Below are 12,370 nucleotides of genomic sequence, written 5' to 3'. Positions count from 1 at the left end.
ATGGCTGAAAGTGACATTTATTATTGTCATTAGCATGTGAAGAATAACAACACTTAATTATCATTATGTAGGGCCTGATTCTGAAAACACTGTTATGAGTAGTGCTTACCACTGTCAAAGTCTTGATGAAGTTTGCAGGATCAGCCATATGTTTTGCATTTATTTAAGCACCTTACCACCGGCAGTACGATTGTGAGGATTGTAGGGTAGAACTTCTCAGACTTCATGGTACTGTGATCCCCTTCTGACAACAAAAATTACTACATGTCCCCAGGAGGGGGGAACCAAACCCAGAAGCTACCAGAGCCCCAGGATGGAGGACAGAGGGACCAAAGTCAAAGCCCAGACTTCAACCCCAGGCAGGAACCCTGTCGCCTGAACACAGATTCTCAAGACTGAAGCCCCCAGGCTCCAGGTGGTGTGGCTTGTGCTCCAACAAATCTAAGCCAGGCCTGGAGACCCCATTAACTGCAGGATCATGACCTAATGTGGAGTCACAACCCACAGCTGGAAAACCGCTGATGTAGGGTAATGAACAATGTGCTGCCAAACTGCCATTAAGTGTTCTACTTTTTGACATTTTGTTCGGTTAAGAATACAAGGACCTGCCTAAATTAAATGTAACCATGCCATGATAAATATGGGAATCCCGCCTCCCAGAATATTATTATTATTTAATACTTGTCCAAAAGCCATACAGCCTATTAGAAAGCAGTTAACACCCAGGAGAAAAGCACGCAATAGAAAAGCTGGAACATCTGGTTTTTCGCATAGGTCGTTGCTCTTCCGGGTATGTGAGTTGCTGAAAGAAAAAAAATTTAAAAATCATATCAGTTCTGCTGCATCTCTGCAAGCAATACATCCGTTCGATTCAAGACTTTAATATAACTAACCTGCCTCCTGAGATGTGTCCCACAACCACCATTTAAAAAACGTTCTAATACAGATTGAACCTCTCTAGCCTGGCACCATCGGGATCCGACCAGTTCCAAACCACAGGATTTTCTGGATCACGGGAGGTCAATATTGTCTAGTAATAGGGGTGGCCCATGAACCTAGGCAAACTAGGCAGTTGCCTAGGATGCCGCCATCCTGGGCGCCCGATGATGACATCACAGGGTGCTGGGGCGCCCCATGATGACATCGCGCCTTCCGCCTAGGGCGCCAGCTGTCGCAGCCCGCCTCGGGCTGCTCCTGTTAGCAGCATGACCAACACTTCCGCCGCTTGCTGGGCTCTTAGATGACATTTAGGAGTAAATTAGAGCCAAATAACAGCACAGAACACTGAGAGCCAGGACTAGTGGCTGTCAACAAACTTTATGGGACTTCGGGAGACTTGGTCACACCCATGATAAGTGGACATCTGGCTACCTAAAATCATGTTGGACCACAGATGTTGCCAGACCAGAGAGTTCTGGATTAGAGAGGTTCTACCTGTAGTGAGCTCTATTAGGATGTAAAATAGATTTCCAAGGATGGGAGTGAAAGCCATCTGTTGAGTCATTTTAAAACTAGACTCTGATAGACGACATGTGATCGAATAGGGATTTTCAATCTCCAATTCCTATCGTATTTTCAATACGCTACTCTTTAAGTCCCTGATCCTACAATGAGCAGAACCTACTGCAAGATCAGGACAGTGGAACTACATGAAAGGTAAGCCTGTGATATGCATCTGCATCAAAGGTGAACTTATTTATCAGCATTAGGTACAACTCAGGGAGTAACTTTTTGAGTCCTGTATTTCACCAGTATCCTTGACTTCATTGTAATGAATTCGCTTACCTCCTGGAATGTTTATAATACCATTAGGTGGCTGGTCTGGGAGTCCTGCTACAAGATGGAGTCCTAAAGAATTCACTTCTGACTGACGGTGTGCCTGGGCCCAAGCTTTCACCACGGGGTCATCAGCTAAATTGTTCAGCTCTGGGAGATTAGCTCCCAGCAAATCTTTCAGATTCTGAGTGCTTAATTTCTACAGCAGAAAAGAAGTAAAAATAGGTACATTCATCTGAGATAATTGCAAGCTGCTTACAGAAAACTTACATAATGGAGTTTACAGTGGCGGACTGATTACATCCTTGCTCAGTTCTTCCAGTGTCCCTCTACCAACCTAATTCTGGACTTCCTACCTATTGGTCTGCTAACGCATCTCACTTCTGCCCTACCATACCTCTTTCTATTCCAGTGCTCCTCACTACCAAAGCACCTGCCATACCCCCTGAGTGGGTGACTACTCTTAGGACTTGACTCCACTATGTCGGAGATTGATGTTGCAATGATTGATCCATCGGCTGTTGATTTATTGCACCTGCTTAGACAGGATGAATCAATCTCTGAGCACTCTTCCATGGATGCCGGAACACCAGCAGGATGTAAAGAGTAGCTGGTGTCAACGGGAGAGCAGCCCCTGCCAACTTCACAGTAGCTGAAGTTATGTAGATTAGTTTAAGGCCTGCAGATTAAGTCTGTTTTCTCCTTCACGCCTGTGCAAACACACTGCTCTGTCAATGCACCAAAACCACGACCCTTTGTTCAGCCAGTTTTGTCCTTCCTGTGCGCAAAGAACAGCTGAGCTACGTAGTGGGTTAATTTCTGCACTTACATGCAAAATTAATAAAATGCTCTGTTGGTTTAAAATTTAAAACCAAACAAAGGTACCTACAGCTCAAGGCAGCTAACAGATTTAGACACGAGATCTGCATGGGTTTCTTGTCTAATCTGGCAAGGACTATATACATACAATCATAGAACAATAGAACTGGAAAGAACCTTGAGATGTAATCAAGTCCAGTCCTTGCCCTCATGGCAGGACCAAGCACCATCTAGACCGTCCCTGGTAGATGTTTATCTAACTTGCTCTTAAATGTCTCCAGGGATGGAGATTCCACAACCTCCCTAGGCAATTTATTCCAGTGCTTAACCACCTTGGCATTTAGGAAGTCTTTCCTAATGTCCAATCTAAATCTCCCTTGCCATAATTTAAGCCCATTACTCCTTGCCCTATCAGCAGAGGTCAAAGAAAACAAATTTTCTCCCTCTTCCTTGTAACACCCTTTTAGGTACTGGAAGTACCTCCTAGAACTGCTATCATGTCCCCTCTCAGTCTTCTATTTTCTAAACTAAACAAACTCAATTCTTTCAGTCTTCCCTCATAGGTCATGTTTTCTAGATCGTGAATAATTTTTGTTGTTCTTCTCTGGAGCTTCTCCAATTTCTCCACATCTTTCTTGAAATGTGGTGCCCAGAACTGGACACAAGACTCCAACTGAGGCCTAACCAGCACAGAGTAGAGCGGAAGAATGACTTCTCATGTCTTGCTCACAACACTCCTGTTAACTCATGCTTGTGGTTTAACCACATGATCACCCATTTCCCTTATAGTCGTCCTATAATGTTATGGGTGCCAATGGTACTTTTAGGACAACTGAATCATTCAGTCTCACTGAGCCACACCACGCCAGGAGCCTCAAGAAAAGGCGGGAAGCACCTTCTGCAAAGTATTTTAAATGTGTAGCGACACCAATTGAGCTAGGTTGGCCACCGTCCTGATTCTCGTGGCATGATTTAGCATATTTTTTTCCCAGCCTTCTTAAAAGCTGCAGTAGCTGCTTATCCTAGGATATCACTGAATCTCATTGGAAATAACAGTAGTCAGCATGCGTGAAGTGAAATGATAGCCGATCGTGGAAAATGTCAATATACAAGGCCAGGCTAACCCTAGGAGGTGTAGAGAATGATTAAGGGCATAAAAAAATCTCCTTTCTTCTGAGGGGAGAGAGAAAAGAAATACTTTCCCCACACCCAGTGTAATTAGACTGGAGCGCCGTGCCGTAGAATGCCCCAGAAGCCAAGAAGTGAGCATGATTCCAAAGGGGTTGGACATTTTTATGGCTGAGAATATCCAGAGCTGTCATCAGGAGCGCCAACGTTGTGGAAGGGATATCCAACGTCGTGCTTCCAACTACTAGAGAGCAGGATGAGACCTCATGTCAGGGCCAGGCGACTCCACAACTGCCTGATATGGAGTCCTCACATCTTCCTTCTGTTGGAGACGTGACCAGGCCTGCCAACGGGGCATTTGCACAGGGGCGCAGTGTTTCAAAGGGGCCCGGAGTTTGCCCGCAGTACGGCTACTGCAGCAGCGGCCGGCGCCCCGTGCTCCTTTGAATTGTCTCTGGAGCACGGCTCTGCCACACCATAGGGCTCGGGGTACGGGGCCCAGCGCTGTGAGAGCACTGAGAGCTGGCTGTCCTCAGCCCTGAGGCTCCGCCCCTTTTAGGGGCAGGGAGCCAGGTCCTCACACACCTTGTCCCCTCACACACAGTGTCGGCCCCGCTAGGCAGGACACAGGGCCAGACGGGCCTTAGGTTGCTATGTAACGACGTCTGATAAAGAGGCCGTGGCCTACTTAGTCCCCAGTCCTGACATCTAGGAAAGATTCTTATTTCAGTCCCTGCTTTTCCATCACAGTCAATGGGAGCCGTGCCAAAAACCTGCAGGATCAGCAGGGACCTTGGGAAAAGCACTGGCAGAGGCAGCAGGATGGAGGTGTATGCATTGCTAGCCACGATGGAATATGCCACTCACCTTCGCTGCCTCGGGGTTCAGGGCTGTAAATGTGTCAACGTCCATGACAGGATAACCAGAAGCAAATCTGATCAGGTCCGTGGCTGGGGCTCCGCCTTTAAAGAAGAGAAGCAGAAGCTGTGTTTGGTTGATCCCGCAAAACCTCCCCATTACGTTCTGTGTCTTTGAACCGTAGAGTCATAGAGTTTCAGGCCAGATGGCCCATGAGATACTCTAAGCTGATCCCTGAACCCAGGCAAATAAACATCACTCGGCCACTTCTGCACCTGACCCAGCTACCCTCGGGAGACTAAACGAGTGTGTGAAACAGGCAGAGAGCAGACAGGAGCAAGAGGCACCAGTGCTTTGAGCCTCCTGTCACTGGTTTTACAGCTTCTTACTATATATTGTAGAAATGTGCATCTTGTCTGTCTGAGAGTCCATTTGCTCAGGAATTCCTCCTACACGGTAACGAGCTAGGATCACCAAATTGGATACAGGAGGCCCCCGCTTTACGACGGCCTGATTTATGACCCCCTGCACTTGCAACCTTTTCTGTAAGTGCGGAAGGGGCCGAAATCCCCTGATTTATGTCCTCGGCCCCGCATTTACAATGGTGTACAAAGCCTGTCGTAAATGCGGACTCGAGTTACAACACCCCCAACTTGTGATGCTATCCCTGGAGCCGATTGTGTCGCAAGTCGGGGGCAGCCTATATGTAGTTTCCTTTTATTATCACTGAAAGCAAGGGGAGAGTTTGGTTGAGCCGGGACAATGGGATGTGCCTGGAATGTGATTGTTTCTCATCCAATGGAAAGGGGCAGCTTGATAGGAGGGACAGTAGTACTGTAGAATGACCACAGGGGGGCAGCAAGAGGCCAGAGAGAGGGTCTCGGTACCCAGGCTGCAGTGTTCCCTGTAAGCTGAGCGCTTAGGTGCCCACCCAGGAGAGATTTAGTGCTGCCCAGCTTATGAGCAGAACGCCCACAGCTGGCAGCATTGGTAGTGCACATCTGCACTTCCCTCGGTGCACGTAACAACATTTATTCTGCACATGGGAAAAAATAGAGAGAACATTGCTGGGCTGCAGCCTGAGTGGGAGCATCTCTGCTCTATGTTTAGCCCTGCAGCGCCCAGGAAACTGGAGTTAATTGCCCCGGGCTCTGAGACTCACCCCGTGGGCTTTTCTTTGCAGTGTCGCTGTGCCTGCCCAATTCCTGGCCCCTGCGGGCAATGGTCCCAGCTGGAGCATCTCGCTCAGCTCTCCGTGCGGGGCACACGGAGTTACTGCGGATCTAGCTCTTTCAGTGTCTGCAGCGGGACTCACCAATGACAGGCCTCAGCAGCCGGTAGTAGGCGTCTGGAGCGTTCTGGTTCTCCTCGTAAGCAGCTCTCAGCTGGCCATAGAGGAAATTCTTCTGCTGCTGAGAACACAGCGAGGTGTTCAGGGGCCTACTGGTCTCTCTGGAGAGGAAGCGTTTTAGAGATGTACCTTTTGTATTTACCCAAGGTTTTAGCAGTCGGCGCGTGCATAGCTGGGTAAAATGCACCCTGCTGAAACCAAAACACTGTGAGATGAAGGCTGGCCTAGTGTGTGGGGTGCTAGCCAGCATTTAAGAAGCCTAAGTTCAATTCCCAGCGTTGCCACAGACTCCCCATATGACCTTGGTCATGTCACTTAGACTGTCAGTGGCCCAGTATAATGGGGATGACAGCATTACCCTGCCTCACTGGGATGTTCTAAGGGCACAGCAGTCCAAAGAGGCTGCACAACGCCCTCCCTTTCTCCCTCTCCCCAAACGGCTGGTGGTGAGCCCGCTCTGGGGCTTGTTTTGTGACTATCAGCATTTGTACTGCACCAACCAATCCCCCTCAGCCTGAGCTACAAAGAAGAAACCCCTAAATGTAGATTTCTCGATCTGCTATTAAAAGGAGAAAGTCAGAAACCGACCCTACTTGCCCCCACTATCTAGATTTACAAGCGTACCTGATGGCCTCGCTGCGGAGGGCTCGGATCTGAGCATCTTCCATGGCACAGATGTGTGGAGCGAGTATTGTGAGCACGGCTCCATCTAACTGATGACCATTGGCTTCTAGATGCCGAGTGACCAGAGCCTTCACCTGCATGTATGATTGTTAGAACAGATGGAGGAGCCATTACCACAAATGTGCATTTCAATTTCAAAATTGCGGTTGGTGACGCCCATTAAAACAATGTTCCTCTTTATCACCTGACCCATGGTCCCATCAAAATCTTCCTTTCATACGAAGTGATAAAACATAAAAGACATTTTAAGACCAAAAAAAAGTCTGCCTTGGCTCCCGAGTTTATTCCCACAATTCTGCTTTTCCAGGATGGCTAATGATTTGTATCTCCATCACTGGAGCTATTTCAGAGCAGGCTAGACAGACACCTGTCAGGGATGATCTAGACCAGGGCTATTCAACATGCGCCCCCCCCCCCCCCATCTCCTTTGCAGCCCACGGTGTGGTTTGGGTTGACGCAGGGCTCAACACACGGCCCGTGGGTGGGAGACAAAACAAAAAAGGAGTCAGTATAATGGTCTTCTGTTGAGATGCGTTTTAGTACTTAAATTCCTGGACTGTCATTGCTCATTAAAAGTGCTGCTATGGGGTGGAAATCAGTTAAATATTGCATTTATTAATAGCAGCAGAACTGACTTAAATGGGGCCTGCGTGTGGTGTAGTCTTGCCTTAATCTTTGTATTCATGCCTGTCAGTGTGAAAGAAGCTATTTGCATGTCTATGTAACCACACGGAAGTTGCAGCTCTCGGCATGTGCTGTGCGTATCACTGTGGCCTCCGGGGCTTCCAAAGTTGGGTAGCCCTGATCTAGACAGTGTTTATGTAACTATCAACCAGGCAGATTTGAACCTGGGATCTCTGGAGCTTAGTAGAGCACTTTCTATCACTTGCACCAAAAGCCAGCTGCCTCTCAGACTAGGCTGTAGAGCTCCCTTGCTCTGCTCTCTCACTGCAAGTGGTCTAAGTGCCACTCCATGGGACAGTGAACCACACTAAGGCTATGTCTGCACTGCAGGTTTCTTGTGCAAGAACTTTCTGTGGAAGAGATCTTGTGCAAAACGGTCTTGTGCAAGAGCGTGTCCACACTGCCATGGATGCTCTTGCGCAAGAAAGCTCTGATGGCCATTCACAGAACAGCCATCAGAGCACCTGTGCTTTTTCCCATTGGGGTTTATTGCACAAGAATGTTGTCCGTCCACATATGCCTTTTTGCACAAGAGATCTTGCGCAAAAAGGCTTATTCCTCATAGAAAGAGGAATAACTCTTGTGCAAAAGGCCCTGTCTTCTGACAATCTACTGTACTTGTGCAAAAACACGCTTGCAGTGCAGACATAGCCTAAGTGTGTGGGTTACACTGGGTCCTGCCATGAGGGTCGGGGACTAGAGTCAACGTCTCTCAAGGTCCCTACTAGTTCTAGGATTCTAGGTTCCAGGATTCTATAATTCTATCATCCCATGCTTGAAAGATCTCTGTCTGAGATCTGCTGCGGCTTGAGTTTGCTAATGAGCTGATGGAAGTCTCCATTTACAACAGGAGAGCGACTGTGTCTTTATCAGCTTTGTCCGTCCGTCCGTTTGAAACATTCCTTTTGGCGGCCTCTTCTTTTTCAAGCAGAAAAAGCCTGTTTCTTGATGTGTGAATCTTGGAGACCATACATCATTTTTGGTTTCCGTGCATTGCACCATTTCCAATATAATAACCTCCTTCCTTTCCCTGCAACTAGTATCCCGTATTGCACACGGTATACTTTGCATGGGGGTAGGGGCATGTTATTTAGGCAGCTACTGCGTCATTTTTAATCCCTGAAGTTTTTTAAAATAATGACTGTCCTACCTGCATTTGCAATGTTTCGCTCACATGTCCCTTACCTTTGGGAGATCCTTTTGCCATGATGTTCCTGCCAATAGGGCTGCTAAGGTCTCGGCTGCAGTGATATTCCAGTTAGCAATTTCAGTGGGGGTATACATCCTGGCTATGTTTCCCAAGAGTGGAAGATAGTCTTCGGGCGGTGTGCCAAAGATCTGTGTGAAGCACAAAATACAGTGAGCGGACAGGCGGACGCGTGAGTTGTTTCAGGGCGCATACTGCTCAAATGGATATGATGCTACTGTGTACAAGGAGATTTACTGAAAGGTGCAGAATTTACCAACGTGCCATTGAGTCAAAATCCAGTAGGCAAGCAGGTGGATTTGATACCCCTCCTAACACTCCAAATCAGGCATCAAGCATCACAGCCATGTTTTGTCTCTTTAATGGCTCACACTTTGTACTGAACTGCCTACAAACAGATTCCTGAATCCTGACTCAATCCCCTAACTCTGTTTTAGGGCAAGGGAGTATGAGAGATAGTCTTAGGACTTTGGGGTTCTTGTCTTGGGCCTACCTAACCATGATGACATCAGTTTCTGGACATTGCACTACTGCCAACATTTTTTAACTTGGAGTGTCCAAAGTTTGGCACCTAATTAGGTGGCTTGATTTTTCAGAGGTGCTGAGAGCACACTGGTGTCATAGGCATCAAAGGACTTATAACAATTCTCAGAGCATTCGTGTCCCTCTCTTTAAATGAAGATTGGAGTGTTATAGAATCACAGAACACTAGGACTGGAAGGGACCTCCAGAGGTCATCGAGTCCAGTCCCCTGCCCTCACGGCAGGACCAAGCACCATCTAGATCATCCCTGACAGGCATCTATCTAACCTGCTCTTCAATATCTCCGGTGATGGAGATTCCACAACCTCCCTAGGCAACTTATTCCAGCATTTAACCACCTCAACAGGAAGTTTTTCCTGATGTCCAACCTAAACCTCCCTTGCTGCAATTCAAGCCCATTGCTTCTTGGTCCCATCCTCAGAGGCCAAGGAGAACAATTTTTCTCCCTCCTCTTTGTGACACCCTTTTAGGTACTTAGACTTTTTCTTCCTAAAACCCTAGTGAAAGCTGAGAGTAAATTGCTTGTAGACTGAATGTGAGTGAAAGAAAGACCTTGCCAATGGGGCTCGAACCTATGATCCTGAGGTTAAGTATCTTCTGCTCTACTTACTGAGCTAACCCAGCTGTGCCAGAAGCTTTATCTCATTCATGTTTTCCAGGTGCTCTATGATTCTCCCTGGCCAGAGGCTGTCGATGTGGGTTGTTAAGAGTCGCAGCACTGACAGTATTTAAAAGCTAAAAGCCATCTTTCCACGTCACCCTTTCCCCCCCACACACAAGTTGAGAAACTGCTCCTCTGCGCCTCTCATCCAACCTGCTCCAGAGTCTACGCTACCTTGTCCAGTTTCAGCTTTAGCACTTGAAGGAGAGGGTCCTGAAATTCCAGCTTCCCCAAAGTTTCCAGATTGGTGCTCAGCACGTCGTCAGGGAGGCAAGCGTCCAGATCGCTGCTGGAGGTGTAGGTGGAAACTAAAAGGTCTCTCTGCTTCACCACCATTTCTGTGGTCAACGGCGTTCTTGTGCAGCCCGCTTGGGAGGAAGAGAGACCGTTAGCCTATCTCGTGTACGTTTAACCTTCATTCCGCTCTGGGCAAAGAGCTCTCAGCAGGACGTGGCTACGTGCTGGGAGCTAGGAGCGGGGCGGAGGCAGTAGGTTCAGCCCTTTGGGGAGGGAGACGGAGCATGTGTTGTGCTACCACCTCTGATGCGGCCAATCCTTTTCATTCAGAGGGATTCACAAGGAGCCTTGAGAGAAGGAGGAGAAGGAAAGGAGGAGAGACCCTTAGCGGTACCTGCCCCGACTCTCATAGAATCATAAAATTAGAAGGGACCTCGAGAGGTCATCGAGTCCAGTCCCCTGCCCTCATGGCAGGACCCAGCACCGTCTAGACCACGGGTTCCCAAAGTGGGGGGTGTGCCCCCCTGGGTGTGTGTGAAGAAATTCCAGGGGTGGGGGCGTGAGGTGACCCAGGCTCCCCCCACCATCAAATTTTGCTGCTGCAGTCAGTTCCTTTTTTTTCTTTTGCTCAACAAGTTTTGCTGCTATTTTTTTTGAGGGGGGGGGAAGCATGAGGGTTTCTCAAAAATCAACAAGGGAGCATGATGCCGAAAAGTTTGGGAACCACTGGTCTAGACCATCCCTGATAGGTGTCTATCTAACCTGCTCTTAGATATCTCCAGAGATGGAGATTCCACAACCTCCCTAGGCAACTTATTCCAGTGTTTAACCACCCTGACAGGTAGGAAGTTTTCCCTAATGTCCAACCTAAACCTCCCTTGCTGCAGTTTAAGCCCATTGCTTCTTGTCCTATCCTCAGAGGCCAGGAAGAACAATTTTTCTCCCTCCTCCTTATGACACCCTTTTAGATACTTGAAAACCACTATCATCCTCTCCCAGTCGTCTTCTCCAAACTAAACAAGCCCAATTCTTTCAATCTTTCCTCATAGCTCATATTTTCTAGATCTTTAATTATTCTTGTTGCTCTTGTCTGGACTGTCTCCAATTACTCCACGTCTTTCTTGAAATGTGGTGCCCAGAACTGGACACAATACTCCAATTGAGGCCTAACCAGCACAGAGTAGAGCGGAAGAATGACTTCTCGTGCCTTCCTCACAACACTCCTGTTAATGCAGCCCAGAATCATGTTTGCTTTTTATGCAACAGTGTCATGCTGTTGACTCATATTTAGCTTGTGGTCCACTCTGACCCCTAGATCTCTTTCTGCCATACTCCTTCCTAGACAATCGCTTCCCGTTCTGTATGTATGAGACTGATTGTTCCTTCCTAAGTGGAGCACTTTGCATTTGTCCTTATTCAACTTCATCCTGTCTACCTCAGCCCATTTCTCCAGTTTGTCCAGATCATTTTGAATTATGACCCTATCCTCCAAAGCCCTTGCAACCCCTCCCAGCTTCTTACCTTACTTTCCACCTTACTGGCAGCATCAGATTCCATTAAAAGATCTTGTGCATCTATCAAGCAGGAACTGGCGTTTCCTGAGAAGATGCAGCTGTGGGATGAGGGTGTGTCTACACTGCACCGGAACTCAAAATAAGATACATCGTTTGAACTACGCAAGTGGCGTATCTTATTTTGATGCTATTTCGAAATAGCTTAGTTTGTCATTTGGTTTGTCTACATAGCACCAAATTTCAAAACAAAGCGCTGTTCCGAAACATCCCTTACTCCTCGTGGAATGAGGTTTACAGGACAGCGGAATAGCAAGGCTGAAATAACGGGCTTGATGCGAAGAGGTGGGATAGCTATTTCGGGATGCTCCAGGATCCCAAAATAGTGTAGCAGTGTAGATGTGCCCTCAGAGAGCAGAGGAGGAAGGGAGGTTAATCTAGAGGGAAGGAGACCTCTAGAAATTTGACCCAAGATTTAGCACACAGTACGCACTTGCAGCTCTTTTTTGCCGCTGAGGCTTTGCAAGCTGATCCAGGATATAGGTGAACTGGTCCCTATTCCAGGTCTTCAACTGGCTCAAGAAATCAGGGAAAAACAGCGTCTTCTCTGTCTGCGGTGGGACATAAGAACATAAGAACGACCATGCTCCATCAGCCCAAAGGTCTCTCTAGCCCAGCGTCCTGTCTTCCAACAGTGGTTAATGCCAGGTTCCCCAGCGGGAGAAAACAGAACTAGGAATCCTCAAGTGATCCCACCCTCATTATCCCATTCCCAGCTTCTGATAAACAAAGGCTAGGGACACCATCCCTGCCCATCCTGGCTAATAGCCATCGATGGACCTCACCTCCAGGATAAAAAGAGCTTGTGGAAAGGCAGCTGCTGGGACAGATACATTGGAATTTGCAGTAGC

The 12,370-nt window shown here is 47.8% G+C and overlaps 1 protein-coding gene across 1 annotated transcript in view; it reads right to left on the bottom strand.

Moving 5' to 3' along the window:
* LOC102455891 (uncharacterized) overlaps positions 1-12,370 on the bottom strand; it is a 100,189-nt gene continuing 87,819 nt past the window's right edge. Inside the window, exons 62-69 of the mRNA XM_075899815.2 lie at positions 11,953-12,070; positions 9,886-10,079; positions 8,486-8,638; positions 6,557-6,690; positions 5,897-6,033; positions 4,591-4,685; positions 1,786-1,975; positions 1-802 (exon numbers count right to left, since the gene is read on the bottom strand). Coding sequence (XP_075755930.2) covers positions 705-802; positions 1,786-1,975; positions 4,591-4,685; positions 5,897-6,033; positions 6,557-6,690; positions 8,486-8,638; positions 9,886-10,079; positions 11,953-12,070 — 1,119 coding nt within the window. The 3' untranslated portion in view covers positions 1-704. The remainder of the gene's footprint in view (positions 803-1,785; positions 1,976-4,590; positions 4,686-5,896; positions 6,034-6,556; positions 6,691-8,485; positions 8,639-9,885; positions 10,080-11,952; positions 12,071-12,370) is intronic.

This window comes from Pelodiscus sinensis, chromosome 15 (assembly GCF_052426305.1).
Source record: "Pelodiscus sinensis isolate ZL-2025 chromosome 15, ASM5242630v1, whole genome shotgun sequence".
Taxonomy (NCBI): Eukaryota; Metazoa; Chordata; order Testudines; family Trionychidae; genus Pelodiscus; species Pelodiscus sinensis.
The sequence above is the reverse complement of the archived record's forward strand: the minus strand, read 5'-3'. Positions and strand labels throughout refer to the sequence as shown.